This window comes from Prinia subflava, chromosome 8 (genome assembly GCF_021018805.1).
Source record: "Prinia subflava isolate CZ2003 ecotype Zambia chromosome 8, Cam_Psub_1.2, whole genome shotgun sequence".
NCBI classification, from domain to species: domain Eukaryota; kingdom Metazoa; phylum Chordata; class Aves; order Passeriformes; family Cisticolidae; genus Prinia; species Prinia subflava.
Genome location: NC_086254.1, coordinates 15,078,377 through 15,092,649, shown reverse-complemented (window position 1 = coordinate 15,092,649; position 14,273 = coordinate 15,078,377). Strand labels below are relative to the sequence as shown.

The window sequence follows — 14,273 nt, the reverse complement described above, 5'->3', positions numbered from 1 at the left end:
CTGCCCTCGCTGGCAGAGCCAGAGCTGGTGCCAGAAGAGCTGGAGCGTGTGGGGTTTTCCTGGTTCTGGATCGTGTGGGATCAGGCTCTGGCCCAACCCCTGGGCGAGCACGATGGGGGCACGAGGGGACACCTCAGCTTGTCCCTGGATGTCCCTCAGGGGGAGGAGATGGTCCACGAGAACCACCCCAGCTTGGGGTGTCAGACCCGGAACATTCCCAGTCCTGTCCAGTCCTTACTGGGAATTGTGATGCTCCAGCACAGCAGGACCCCAGCCGGGGTTGGGGTGACTCAGTGCTCCCCAGCTGTCCCACATCCCCGTGGGTGTCCCCAGCACAGCTCCCGTGGCGCTGGGGGTGTCACAGGACCCTCCCTGGGACAATCAAGCTTGGATTTTCTCGGCCGCCTTGTCGGCCGCCGCCGTCACCGCCATGGGGCTGGGGACGTAGTTGAAGGGGGTGACACGGGCGGCCTTGCTGGGGGAGCCGTGCCGGCTGCCGGGGAAGCTCCCGGCGGGCGCCTCGTGGCCGAACGAGATGGGCACGGCGGCCTTGGTGGGCGCGGGGGCTTCGCCGTCGCCGGTGGCGCGGGGGTGCGGGGGTCCCTCGCGGCTCTCCAGCGTGGGAGAGGTGCTGGAGTTGGTCTTGGAGGTGGCGAAATCCTCGGTCTGCACCACGGCGTCGCTGGTCTTCCTGGCCGTGCCGGGGCTCCCGGGGCTGCCGGGGGGCTCCTCGTCGGCGGAGCCCGCCAGCGGCAGCGCGGAGGAGGGCAGCGTGCTCTTGAGGATGTGCGGGATGTCCTCGTCGCGGATCCGCCGCCACGTGCCCTTCATCATCACCACCGGCGGCTTTCCCGGAGGGCCCCCGGGAGCCGCCTCGTTCTGCCGCCGCCGCGCCGCCGCCTCGGAGCGCACGGAGGAGGGGCTGGCCGCCCGCCGCGCCACGCTGATGTTGGGAGAGGACGAGTAGCGCTTGAAGGGCTCGGCCGCGGGCGCTCCGGTCTTCACCGGCAGCCGGGACGGGCTCTCGGAGCTGGTCCGGCGCGGCGGCTTAACCCCGGGCGCGGCTTTGGCGCCGGGCTGGGCTCTGGGGATGAGCGGCCGCTGGCCGGGGGTGGCCGGTTTGGCCGCCTTGAGCTCGTCGCAGCGGGAGGAGCAGAGAAACACGGCCGGGAGCGCGGCTCGGCTGCGCTGGGGGGAGCCCCGGCGGGGCAGCGAGGCGGCGGGCGGCGCCGGGGACAGGTCGGAGCGGTGCCGCAGCAGCAGGCTCGAGGATTCCTTGATGAAGGTGAGCTGGCGCAGGAAGCCGGAGCGGTCCGAGTCGCTCCCGCTGGAGCGGGCGGATGACATCCGCACCAGGTTGAGCCGGCTGCCCCCCGGCCCCCCGGGCCGAGCTTTGGAGCCGTCCACCTGCTCCTCCAGCACCGGCATGGTCCCCCGGCCCGGCAGCACCTTCCTGCTGGGCTTCTGCATGAAGGGGATGCGCACGGGAGACTTCTGCGTCTTGGACTGCTTGGGAGCCGGGGATTTGGGGGCCGGGGCTCGGGCCGGGGGTCCCGGCGGGGAGGAGGAGCCGCTCGCCTTGCCCGCGGCCGGGCCGCCCTGCTTGGTGACCTGCGAGGGCGACGGCAGCTTCTTGGGGGCGTGCTGGGAGGGCGTGGAGGTGCGGGAGGAGCCCGAGGAGGGGGGCCCTTTGCCGATGCGGGCGGGCGGGGTGGTGCTCCGCTTGGGCAGCGCCAGCTCCCCGCTCTCGGGGGCTTTGCCCAGCCGGTGCAGGCTCCGCGAGCGCTGCTGGCTCAGCGAGAGGTTCTTGGCCGGCGGCGCCTCGGGCTTGGCCGCGGGGCTCCTCTTGGGCGTGGCCCGCGGGCTGGGGGCATCTTTGGCCAGGCTGGGCATGTAGATGACGGTCCTGCCGCGGAAGACCACGGGCAGGTTGGGCACCGGCTTGGCGGGCGCCGGGCTCCGCTCCGCCCTGGAGGCGGCGCGGCCGGCGGGGCGGGCACCGGCCGCGTCCTTGCGCTCCGGGCGGCCCTTGCTGCGCTCCCTCCTCGCCGGCTCCCGGCCCGAGGCGCTGCCGGGCCGCTGCTTGTCCTGCCTGCCCAGCGAGAGCTGCAGCGTGGAGCCCACCGAGAGCCCCGACATGAAGGACAGGATGGAGTCGGACTCGGAGGAAGGCTCCCGGGACAGGGAGGCCGCAGCCTGGTGCAGCCAGGTGACGATGGAGTTGGCTCCCTCCTGGATGGCCTGCCACTCCACGCTGTCCAGGTCGGAGCCCCGGTCGGAGCCGGCGTCCTCCTCGGGGTGATGCCTGCTCTCGGCTTTCCTCTCCCTCCCGCCGGCGCCCGGAGCCTTCTGCTTTCTGTCCACCAGCCTGCGGCGAGCCGCGGGCCGCCGCCGCTTGGGCATGGCCGAGCCGATGCACTTCTGCAGCAGATCATCCTCCGAGTTGAGGCTGGGGGAGCTGGGCGAGCCCCCCTGCGCCTGCCCCGCCGCCGCCGCCCGCGGCCAGGCGGCTTTGCCGCAGGGCTGGCCCCGCTCCTCGCCCTCGGACAGGTTGGCGTCGCTCAGGGAGCTCATGGAGGAGCTCAGGGAGTAGCACGGCGGCGTCTCGTCCGCGATCAGGTTGTTTTGAGGCTTCGCCTTCGCCGGACGAGGCGCGGGCTCGGGTTCCTTGTGGGGGACGGAGCCTCCCCAGCGCTCCCTCCGCGCCGCCCGGCCGGGCTGGGCTCTGCTGCCGGGCCCGTCCCTGCCCGCCTCGGGCAGCTCCTCCAGGTCCGGATCGTAGAAGCAGTAGACGGCTTCCTCCGTCGGCGTGGTGTGGCACAGCGACTGGAACACCACCCCGTCCTCCAGAGCGTCCTCCTTCCTGCCGGGGGCACCGCTGGCCCTGCCCACCCCCAGCTCCAGGCTGGACGCGCCCTTCGGGAGGGTCTGGCCCCGCTTCCCCTCCCCGCGGCCCGGGCCCGCTTTGCCCTTCCCGGCCGAGCCGAGGCGGGCGGGGGCCGAGCTGCCGGAGGCGGCGCGGCGGGCCGGGATGGTGCCGGGCTCACGGCGGCGCTCGGGCGGGCCGTGCTCGCCCTCCTCGCCCGCCGGGTACCGCAGGGTCTCGTCGCTGAGCGAGGCGGCGCTGGAGAAGTTGACGGGGGTCCCGTCGGCAGAGTCTGTGAAGGAGTCGTCGTCCTTGAAGAGGTCGCGGGCGGCGGCTCGCAGGTGCCTGGGGACGCCGGGGTGGGCGTGGGCCGGCACCAGCATGTACACGGGGACGTGCAGCGGCTTCTTGGTGTGCGGGTGCAGCACCTGCCCGGACAGCAGCGAGGTCTTGACCTTGCGGAAGCGGGAGGGCATGGCCGAGCTGATGCACTCCTTGAGGATCTCGATGTCGTCGTCGTCGGGGGGCTCGGGGCGCTCGGCCCTCCGCCGGCCCTCCAGGTACCGCTCCTCCCGCCGCTCCTCCCGCTTCTCGTGGGCGGCGAAGTTCAGGCTGTTCTTCTCCGGGAAGGTGGGGATCAGCTTGAGCTCCACGTCCTTTTGCACGTAGTGCTCGTGGAGGGGCAGCGCGCTCAGGCTGGAGGCGCACGAGAAGTTCTCGTTGGGTTTCTCCACCGTGAAGTAAACCATGGAGTCCAGGTCCTGGGGCAGCTGGAAGCGCTCCTTGAAGTCGGTGATCTCCATGAATTTCTTGACGTTGTTCTCCCACTGGATGTTGAACTGGCTGGTCTCCTTCTCGGGCTGGCAGCCCAGCTCGAAGAGGGGGGTCTTGCTGCGGCTGGGGGGCATGGTCTGCCCGGGGCTGTCGGGCAGCTCGCTGGGGCTGATGGTGCCGCTGATCATTTCGCTGCACGGGTCGCTCTGGATGGAGCTGGCGATGGAGGGGCTCTCGAAGCTGCCCAGGGAGCTGACGGAGCTGCAGCGGCTCATCACCAGCGGCGTCTCCTGGATGTAATTCTCCGAGGAGCTGGAGGGCGTCAGGTCCTCCTGGCGCGAGGGCGAGGCCTCCCGCAGGAAAACCTTGTCGCGCTTCGGGAAGGGGATGGTGATGGGCTGGGAGATCCCCGCCGGCGTGGTGGGACCCAGATCCGCCGCCTTCTCCTTTTCCTGCCTCCCGTCCTCCCCTTCGGCGTCCCCTTCCTCCATCTCCAGGATCTCCAGGGAGGAGTCGCTATCCAGGTCGTTCTCGCTGTGGCTCTGCCCGTCCAGCACGTTGTCTGCCGAGGAGAGGGAGGACAGGGAGCTGCAGCGGGAGAAGCAGATCGGGGTGTCCTCCACCGAGTACTTCTGCACCGACTCCTGCTCCGCCGACGCCGGCGGCTGGGCCGGCAGCTTCTCCGGGATCTTGCTCAGGGGCTCGGCCGCCTGCAGCAGCGCCGGGGGGAGCCAGGCTTGCTTCCTGCCCAGGAGGGAGGGCTGGTGGCCAGCGGCCGCGCTGCTCTTGGCCAGGGTCTCAAACATGGGGACGTGCTGGTAGGACGGAGAAAGCTTGATGGTGCGAACGTGGGGGTCGGTGGGGGGCTTGGTGCCCGCCTCCTTCTTCCACTCCGTCTCCTTCTCCGGCACCTTGGGGCTGGGGAACGTCACCGCCTTCTTGGCCCGCTCGGGCAGGTCCCGCTGCTCGGGTTTGTCCTGCTCGGCCGGGTCCCGCGCGGGGGGCTCGGCCCGCTCGGGTTTGCCCAGGATGCTCTTGAGGTCGAGCCGGCTGGGCCGCTTCTGGTAGCGCTGCAGCTCGTCACGGTAGTCCAGGAGAGCAGCCCTGGGGCAGGGCTTCATGTGCTCCTTGGTGCAGTAGCCGTCGCTGGTGCTGCCGCTGTTGAGGCTGTCGGTGGACAGGCTGGTGTAGGCCGTCTTCAGCCGCAGCAGGGTGTGCGCCCGGCCCAGGCTCTCCCGCTTGGCAAAGCCGCCGGCGTCCGACAGCCGGCACGGCGAGCAGGACTGGGCGCGCGCCTCGTGCCCGTCCTCGGGGCCGTACTGCCAGTCCAGGCAGTGATCCTCGGAGCTGAGGCTGAAGCTGTCGTCCGAGGAGTTGTGCATGGTGGAGATGTCCTCCACCAGCTTGTCGATCTTGGCCACCGTGCTGGAGATCTTGTTGGCCAGCTTCTCGGCGGCCAGCGAGACGTCGTCCTCCGGCAGCGGCGGCTTCTTGGGCTCGGCCGCTTTGCCGCTGCCGTCCTTCTCCGGCTCCGGGCAGCGCCGCTGTGCCAGCGCCCGCGGCAGCGCCTGGCCCTGCAGGAAGGAGGAGTTGAGGAACATGGAGAGGACGGAGGCGCTGGCTGTCTCCACGCCCGTGGAGATGTTGGGCACCTCGTCGTCGTCGAAGCAGCCCGAGTCGGAGGCATAATCCTTCACCAGGCTCTCCATGTGCCGTGGCGGCTTCTTGGCGCTCTGGCCCTTCAGGCTTTGCTTTTCCATGGTGTCAAAAGTCTCAGCCAGGTGTTTGGCGTCCAGCTCGGCCTCCAGCGCCTTCTGCTTGCGCATGTAGAGCGAGGGCATGCAGGAGCCCGGCGACACCACGGCCGCGTCCTTGTACTTGGGGGGCCGGTTGGTGAGGAGGTTTCGCAGCGCAGCCGCGCTGCCCATGGCGATCATCTTGTGCTTGGAGTGGATGAGGTTGCGGAGCATGCTGACCGCCCCCAGGTCCCACAGCAGCTCCTGGTCGCGGGGGCTGCGGGCTGACAGGTTCCAGAGGGTGCCGCAGGCGTTGCTGACGATGGTCAGGCTGTGCGAGCGCAGGTGCTGCAGCAGCGTCTGCAGGCAGTTGTGGTCCCGGAGCACCTGCCTGTGGGACAGAGGGGACCCCCCTGGCCGTCAGGGTGGTCCTGGACCCCTCCTTGCCCCATTCTGGGGGTGCAAGGTGATCCCACCCCTGCCCAGCCATGACATCTCCCCGTGCTGTCCTTGGGGTCTGCAGTGCCCCCCAATCCTGCAGCACCCCCAGCCACGGCATTCCTCAACACCACCCGTGGTGCCCAATGAGACTCCATTTCTGTTCCCATCCTACCCACAGCCACGACATGCCCCAGTGCCATCCCTGGTGCCCGTGGTGACCTGGACCCCCCATTCCCATCCAACCCCCAGCCATGTCACCCCTCAACACCATCCATGGTGCCCAGGGTCCCCCATTCCCATTTTACCCCCAGCCACGGCAGCCCCCAGTGCCATCCGTTGTGTCTGTGGCGCCCTGGACCCCCCATTCCCATCCTACCTCCAGCCACAGCATCCCCCAACGCCATCCGTGGTGCCCAGGGTCCCCCATCTCCATTCCCATCCTATCCACAGGCACGGCATCCCCCAGTGCCATCCATGGTGCCCTGGACCCCCCATCTCCGTTCCCATCCTATCCCCAGCCATGGCATCCCCCAGTGCCATCCCTGGGGTCCGTGGTGCCCTGGACCCCCCATTTCCATCCTACCCCCAACCATGGCACCTCCCAACACCATCCCTGGTGCCCAGGGTCCCCCATCTCCATTCCCATCCTATCCACAGGCACGGCATCCCCCAATGCCATCCCTGGGTGTCCCTGGTGCCCTGTGTCCCTCAGGTGTGTCCCCACCCTCACCTGTAATCCTCCCGCGTGGCGATGAGGCTGGAGACGTTCCTGAGGATGCCGCCGCCGCTCTCGATGATGGCCAGGGAGTTGCTCTGGCACTTGTAGGTGAGGGTGCTGACCAGGAAGCCCAGGGCCCCGTCCACCCCGCAGATGGCCGCCTTGTTCTCCGTGCTGTGCGCCGAGAGGTTCCACAGCGCGCTCAGGACGCTCTTCAGCGTCGACTCCTGCCCCGGGAGGGGACACACAACTCCTGTCAGCCCTGTCCTGTCACCCTGTGCCTGCTGCCACCCACCCCAGTGGGGACACACAACTCCTGTCACCCTGTCCTGTCACTCTGTGCCCGCTGTCACCCACCCCAGTGGGGACACAGCCCTGCCAGGTCTGTCTGTTCATCCTGTCCCCGCTGTCACCCACCCCAGTGGGGACACACAGTCCTGTCAGCCCTGTCCTGTCACCCTGTGCCCGCTGTCACCTGTCCCGGTGGGGACATGCACCCCTGCCAGGTCTGTCTGTCCATCCTGTGCCCGTTGTCCCCCACCCTAGAGGGGACACAGCCCTGCCAGATCTGTCCTGTCACCCTGTGCCCGCTGTCCCCCAATCCAGTGGGGACACACAACTCCTGTCAGCCCTGTCCTGTCACCCTGTGCCCACTGTCCCCTACCCCAGTGGGGACACAGAGCCCTGCCAGGTCTGTCTGTCCATCCTGTCCCCGCTGTCCCCCACCCCAGTGGGGACACAGAGCCCTGCCAGGTCTGTCTGTCCATCCTGTGCCTGTTGTCCCCCGCCCCAGGGGACACAGAGCCCTGCCAGATCTGTCCTGTCACCCTGTGCCCGCTGTCACCCACCCCAGTGGGGACACAGAGCCCTGCCAGGTCTGTCTGTCCATCCTGTGCCTGTTGTCCCCTGACCCAGGGGACACAGAGCCCTGCCAGGTCTGTCTGTCCATCCTGTCCCCGCTGTCCCCCGCCCCAGGGGACACAGAGCCCTGCCAGGTCTGTCTGTCCATCCTGTGCCTGTTGTCCCCTGACCCAGGGGACACACAGCCCTGCCAGGTCTGTCTGTCCATCCTGTCCCGCTGTCCCCCGGGCTCACCTTGCCGGCGTGCAGCGCGCAGCGCGTCAGCCCGGTGACGCTGCCCACCTCCCGCAGCACCTTCTTGCTGTTGATGTCAGCGCGCCAGGACAGGTTCCTCAGGATGCTGGAGACCACCTGAAGGGGCAGAGCAGGGTCAGGGGGCACCGGGGTGTCCCCCTGGCTGTCCCCCACCCCAGGGACCCCCCCCAGCACCCACCTGGTGCAGCTCCTCGCTGTCGGAGCCCAGCTGAGCCACGATGGCCTCCATGCAGCCCCGGCGGGAGCACAGCGTGGCCTGCGAGGAGGAGGAGGACGGCGATGAGGGTGACGCTGTGACCCCCAGACCCTGCTGAGCCCCCCCAAACCGCCGCCCCCTGTGGTAAGCAAGGACACAGGCGTCGCGGAAGATTTCAGAATGTACCAGAAAGGCAGCTAAGACTCTTCCTCCCCCTCATCCATAGAGATAAGCGAAAAAAGTCCCTCTGAGGGATGCAACTCCCTCTAACTTCATCAGTTTTCCATCTCCCTTTACTAACGACTAAGACCCACCATCCCCTTGTGACATAGCAAAACCCCTTCAAGTATTTAACTCCAAGATACAAGCTAATAAATCACCATTTTAACCATCCACCGTATTAGTGTCAGCGTTTGTCTATAACCCAAAGAGCTAAAGCAAAGCTCAGCTGCCGTGCTATCCTTTAAAACCGAGTCTCCAGCCTTCTACCTAAAAGCAACAGCCCCCCACCTTGTTGACCACGTCTCCGAAGGTGAGGTTGGTGAGGGCCATCCCCGCGTAGCGCCGCAGCGCCAGGTTCAGCGGGTCGTTGGTCATCTTGTGCATCTCGTAGTCCACCTGCAGCAGCTCGGCCACCGCCTGCAGCCCACCTGAGGACGGGGCAGGGGTGGGTTGGGGTTCCCCCACCTCCAGCACCCCCTCGGGGTGCGGGGCGGGGGGGAGGAGCCCCCTCCCCGCACTCACCCAGCTCGTTCATGGCCCGCCGGTACTCCTCGTCAAAGGACAGCTTCATGATGGCACAGGTGGCCTGGCAGATCTGGGGCTCGATGGGCACCGGCACTGGAGGGGGGGATGAGGGTCAGTGTCCTGTGCCACACACCGCTCCCAGCCCCTCCCAGTCCCTCCCAGCCCCTCCCGGCCCCTCCCAGTCCTTCCCAGCCCCTCCCGGCCCCTCCCAGCCCTTCGCAGGCCCTCTCAGCCCTTCCCAGCCCCTTCCAGCCCCTCCGACCACCTCTGACCCCCTCCCAGTCCCTCCCAGCCCCTCCGAGCCCTTCCCAGCCCCTCCCGGCCCCTCCCAGCCCTTCGCAGGCCCTCTCAGCCCTTCCCAGCCCTTCCCAGCCCCTTCCAGACCCTCCGACCACCTCCGACCCCTTCCCAGCCCCTCCGACTCCCTCCCGGCCCCTCCCAGCCCCTCCCAGCCCCTCCGACCCCCTCCGACCCCCTCCGACCCCCTCCCAGTCCCTCCCAGTCCCTCCCAGTCGCTCCCAGTCCCTCCCAGCCCCTCCGACCCCCTCCGAGCCCCTCCTACCCTCTCCCAGTCCCTCCCAGCCCGCACCAGCGCCCTCGGGGCCGCGTCCCCCGTCCCGGCTCTGCATCTGCAGCCAGTCCCAGCAGGTCTCGGAGTAGGAGCGGATCTGCTCCAGCACGTGCAGCACCCGCATCTCCTTCTTGGCCTGGCCCTCGTCGGGCTGGGAGAAGACGATGTTGTGCAGGGCGGCGTTGGCTCTCATGCGGGCGTCCTTGGCGCCCGTGGGGCTCTCGGGGGGCCCCGGCTCTCCGTCGGAGTCGTGCAGGATCTGGATGAGCAGGGGCAGGCAGCCCGACTTGCGCATGGCCAGGCAGCTCTCCTGCGAGCTGGACATGGCCAGCAGCGTGCGCGACATGTCCTCCTTGTCCCGCGTGGCCAGCATGGACAGCAGCCAGAACACCACCTCCACCTGCGGGGGACACGGGGTCACCTCAGCCTGCCCTGGCCGGGCTCAGCCCATCCGAGCCGGGCTCAGCGCATCCGAGCTGGGCTCAGCGCATCCCGGCCGGGCTCAGCCTGTCCGAGCCGGGCTCAGTCCATCCCAGCCGGGCTCAGTCCATCCAAACCGGGCTCAGCCCATCCGAGCCGAGCTCAGCCCACGCAAACCGGGCTCAGCCCATCCGAGCCGGGCTCAGTCCAGCCCAGCCGGGCTCAGCCCACGCAAACCGGGCTCAGCCCATCCGAGCCTGGCTCAGCCCATCCGAGCCGGGCTCAGCCCACCCCGGCCGGGCTCAGCCCATCCAAACCGGGCTCAGCCCACCCAAACCGGGCTCAGCCTACCCAAACCGGGCTCAGCCCATCCAAACCGGGCTCAGCCCACCCAAACCGGGCTCAGCCCACCCAAACCGGGCTCAGCCCATCCAAACCGGGCTCAGCCCACCCAAACCGGGCTCAGCCCATCCCGGCCGGGCTCCTCACCTTGGTGTTGCCGCCCTCCTCGGGGTGGGTCGGGGGGTCCAGGCTGCCGTCCCCCTCCATGCCCGGGCCCTTCCCGCAGAGCTGCAGAGGAGGGCGCAGGTGAGGGGGCCTGCACTGCCCTCGCCCCCCTGCCCAGCCCCTCCCCATTTTCCTGCCACCCCCTGCCATCCCCGGGAGTTTCTTCCGTCAGTGCCAGGGTGGATTTTAAGCTAAAATCGGGGATGGTTGGGACGGGGGCGCTGCCGCAGCCCGGGCTCGGGGAAGGGAGAGCGGGGGCGGGTGAGAGGGTGGGCAGCGGGGAGGGGGCTGGGGCTGGGCCTGCAGAGCGGGGGAGGGGTGGGAATGGGGGCTGGGAGGGTCTGGGGGCGTCTGGGGGGCCGTGGGTGGTGGTGGGAGGGGGATGATGATGGGACTGTGCTGATGGCAGGGCTTGGGGTGACAGTGTGATGATGGTGATCGCAGCCTCTGGTGGTGACAATGGCAGAGCTGCAGGTGACAGTGTGACAATGACAATGGCAGCCTGTGATGGTGACAGTGGCAGGGCTGTGGGTGACAGTGGGACAATGGCAATGGTAGGGCTGTGGGTGACAGTGGGACAATGGCAATGGCAGCCTGTGATGGTGACAATGGGGGGGCTGTGGGTGACAGTGGGACAATGGCAATGGCAGCCTGTGATGGTGACAATGGGGGGGCTGTGGGTGACAGTGGGACAATGGCAATGGCAGCCTGTGATGGTGACAATGGCAGGGCTGTGGGTGACAGTGGGACAATGGCAATGGCAGCCTGTGATGGTGACAATGGCAGGGCTGTGGGTGGCAGTGGGACAATGGCAATGGCAGCCTGTGATGGTGACAATGGCAGGGCTGTGGGTGGCAGTGGGACAATGGCAATGGCAGCCTGTGATGGTGACAATGGGGGGGCTGTGGGTGACAGTGGGACAATGGCAATGGCAGCCTGTGATGGTGACAATGGCAGGGCTGTGGGTGACAGTGGGACAACAGCCATGGCAGCCTCTAATGGTGACAATGGCAGAGCTGTGGGTGACAGTGGGACCATGATGATGGTGGGGCTATTGGTGACAGTGGGACAATGGCGATGGCAGCCTCTGATGGTGACAATGGCAGGGCTGTGGGTGACAGTGGCAATGGTGGGACAGTGTGGCGATGGTGATGGCAGCCCATGACGATGACGATGATGATGGAGCTGTGGGCGACAGTGAGACAGTGACAATGCCGAGCCTGGGGGTGACACTGGGACCATGCGGATGGCAGCCCGTGACGGTGACGGTGACGATGGCAGGCTGCCCGCCCTGGCGCTCCGTCGGCGGCAGATGCCGCGGGAGCCCCCGCGCATGGCCTACTTCTGGTCTCCATGGCAACTGCCCATTTCACGGTGCCCGAGCCGCACAAAGCCCTGGCTGTGCCGGTGGGGACAGCGCGGGGACAGCGCGGGGACAGCGGTGGGGGTGGCCCCCTCCTCCACCCTCCCCGGCCCCGCAGGGACAGGGACACCCCGGCCCCGCTACCTGCGGCTCCGGCGGCGGCGCCTTGTCCTGCGCCTCCATCAGCTCCTTGTCGATCTGCTCCAGCCGGGACGCCCGGATCTGGGGGGGCACAGAGGGGCTGGGAGAGGGCTGGGACCCCCCAGGAGCACAGGAAACGGGAGGGAGGGGTGTGAGTGTGCAAGGAACGGGGGTGTGAGGGTGTGAGGAGCTGCTGTGGGTGTGAGGAGCTGGTGCGAGGTGTGAGGAGCTGGTGTAGGGTGTGAGGAGCTGCTGTGGGTGTGAGGAGCTGGTGTGAGGTGTGAGGAGCTGGTGTAGGGTGTGAGGAGCTGCTGTGGGGTGTGAGGAGCTGCTGTGGGTGTGAGGAGCTGCTCTAGGGTGTGAGCAGCTGCTGTGGGGTGTGAGGAGCTGGTGTGGGGTGTGAGGAGCTGGTGTAGGGTGTGAGGAGCTGCTGTGGGTGTGAGGAGCTGCTCTAGGGTGCCCAGAGCTGCTCTAGGGTGCCCAGAGCTGGGCCCATCAATCTGGGGCCCCCCAGAAGCGGAGCAGGGGGAGTTTGGGGTGTGCAGGACCCGACCTGTGCCCGCTGCACCATCTCGTCGGCCGTGCCGAAGCGCTCCTCCATCAGCGAGCGGATGTGCTGCGCCTCGAACTGCAGCTGCTGCCGGATCAGATCCATCTGCATGGAGAACTGGGGGGCCACGGGGGGTGGCGTGAGCGGGGCAGGGCCTGGGGGGCTCCCCGTGGCCGGGGGGGACGCGGGGGGTGTCCCCCACTCACCGTCTCCACGTGGGGCAGCTCGTCCAGGCGCGTGGCCAGGCTCTGCAGCTGCGAGTAGTACCAGACCTTCTCCTTCTCCTCCTTCTCGATCTCCCCCAGCAGGAAACACCTGCGGAGAGGGGAGGATCCCCCCCATCAGCACAACCCCCGGCGCCCCCAGCCCCTTTTATCCCCCCGGCCATCACCTCTCGCGGTCCAGCTCCTCCAGCATGCGGAACGTGGCCCTGCCCAGCTCCCCGGGGCCGTCCCGGTGCGGGCCGGGGGCGGGCGGGCTCTCCTCGGGGCCCCGCCCGGTGCTCATCACCTCCGGGGCGAACTTGAGGTTGTAGAGGCTGGTGATGTCCATCTGCAGGGCTGGGGACGGGGACAGCGGGGTCAGGGGGGGCTTGGAGGGGTCACCCCATCCCCACCCTGCCCCGGCACCCACCTTTGAGCTGGTCCAGCACCTCCGTCTGCCCCGAGGACACCATGACTCGGGCCTCCTGCTCCAGCTTGCCCTGGAGGTGCTTCAGGACCTCCTGAAACAGGGATGGAGCCGTGGAGGAGGGGGAGACACGGATGGGACCCCCCATTTCGGGGCCTTTGCCTCCCCCCAGCCGGGCCCGTCCCCACCTTCATGTCCGAGGTCTCATTTTCCAGCTTGGAGAGGTGGTTGGAGTTGTCCTCCAGCTCCCGCCGGAGGTGGCTGTTCTCCTTCTTCAGCGCCTCCACCTGCCGCACCAGCTGATCGTACGAGGCGATGGAGCCGGACATCTTCACCTCCTCCAGCGCCTGCGGGAGGGTTCGGGGGTGGGCAGCACCGGGGGGGGGTCCCCAGCACCCTCACAGCCCCCCGGCACCCACCGCCCACCCGGGATCGCGGCGCAGCACCCGCACCCCCCGAGCCCCGGCAGAGCCGGTGCCCCCCAAACCCCCCCAGAGGGGCGTTCCCGGCTCAGAGTGGGGGTCCAGCGCCGCCCCCCACTCCAGGCAGGGCCTCCCCAGCCCCGCCAGCCCCCGCCGGGTTCCCACCCTCGGCAGAGCTCCGCTCTCCGCTGCCTTTGTCTCGCTTTTGTCTTCTCCCGCTCCCAACCTTCTCCCGCTCCGCTCCCTCCGGCACCGGGGGCAGCCCCGGCCCCTCCACGGCCCCCCCGCCCTGCTCTGACCCCCCCTAAACCCTCTCAGCCCTCCCTGTGCCCCCCCAGCCCCCCAAATCTCCCCTTGCCTCAGCACCGCCCCTCGCACCTGCCCGGGGGGGACACACGGTGCTGTCACAGGCGGGGAGGGGGCGCCGGGGACCCCTCGTCACCCCCCCGAGGGTCGGGCCCTCGTGTGAGGGGGGGGCCGGGGATGGGGGGCAATGGGGGGCAATGGGGGGGCCGGGGCTCCCTCCTCCCCTCTGCTGCCCCCACCCCACCACAGCGGGTCAGGGGTGGCAGCGATCGACCCCCCCCAGTTCTGGCACCCCCAAATCCGCCCCACGGCGGCTCCCTGGGGCCCTTCTGTCCCTGTGAGTCCTTTGGGGTGTCCCAGCACCCCCATTCCAGCACAGAGGCTCCACCAGGCTGTGGTGGGACCCAGCAGCCCCCCAAGGCCTCATCGACACCCCCAGGAGCCACCCCGGGCCCCCCAAACTGCTCCTTCACCCCTGCACCCCACGGTGGTGGGGGGTCCCACATCCTGCCCACCACCCAGACCTGCCCGTGGCTCCCAAGGGAGACAAAGACCCCCAATCCCCCCCAGCTGCTGGAAATTCCCCCCGGGAGAGAAAAAACCCCGGGAGGATGGGAAGGGAGAGGGTGGGGAGCAGGGGAAGGGTGGAGGTGTGGGGTGAGGGGTGAGGGGTTGGGGATGGGGGGTGGAGAGTGAGGGATTCGGGAGGGAGGGTTGGGTGAGGGATGAAGGGTGAGGGATTTGGGAACACGGACTGCAGGGTGAGGGA

At 68.7% G+C, this 14,273-nt stretch overlaps 1 protein-coding gene across 1 annotated transcript; it reads right to left on the bottom strand.

Moving 5' to 3' along the window:
• Nucleotides 1-191: 191 nt before the first annotated feature.
• Nucleotides 192-13,134, bottom strand: LOC134554326 (adenomatous polyposis coli protein 2-like). Its single transcript, XM_063404885.1, has 14 exons — nt 12,965-13,134; nt 12,780-12,870; nt 12,538-12,706; nt 12,353-12,461; nt 12,150-12,263; nt 11,600-11,677; nt 10,075-10,155; nt 9,184-9,565; nt 8,592-8,687; nt 8,358-8,497; nt 7,830-7,907; nt 7,631-7,747; nt 6,548-6,762; nt 192-5,767 (listed from the first exon to the last, which is right to left on the bottom strand). The coding sequence occupies exons 1-14, from the start codon at nt 13,103-13,105 to the stop codon at nt 382-384; spliced, it is 7,197 nt and encodes a 2,398-aa protein (XP_063260955.1). The 5' UTR covers nt 13,106-13,134; the 3' UTR covers nt 192-381.
• Between the last annotated feature and the right edge of the window lie 1,139 nt (nt 13,135-14,273).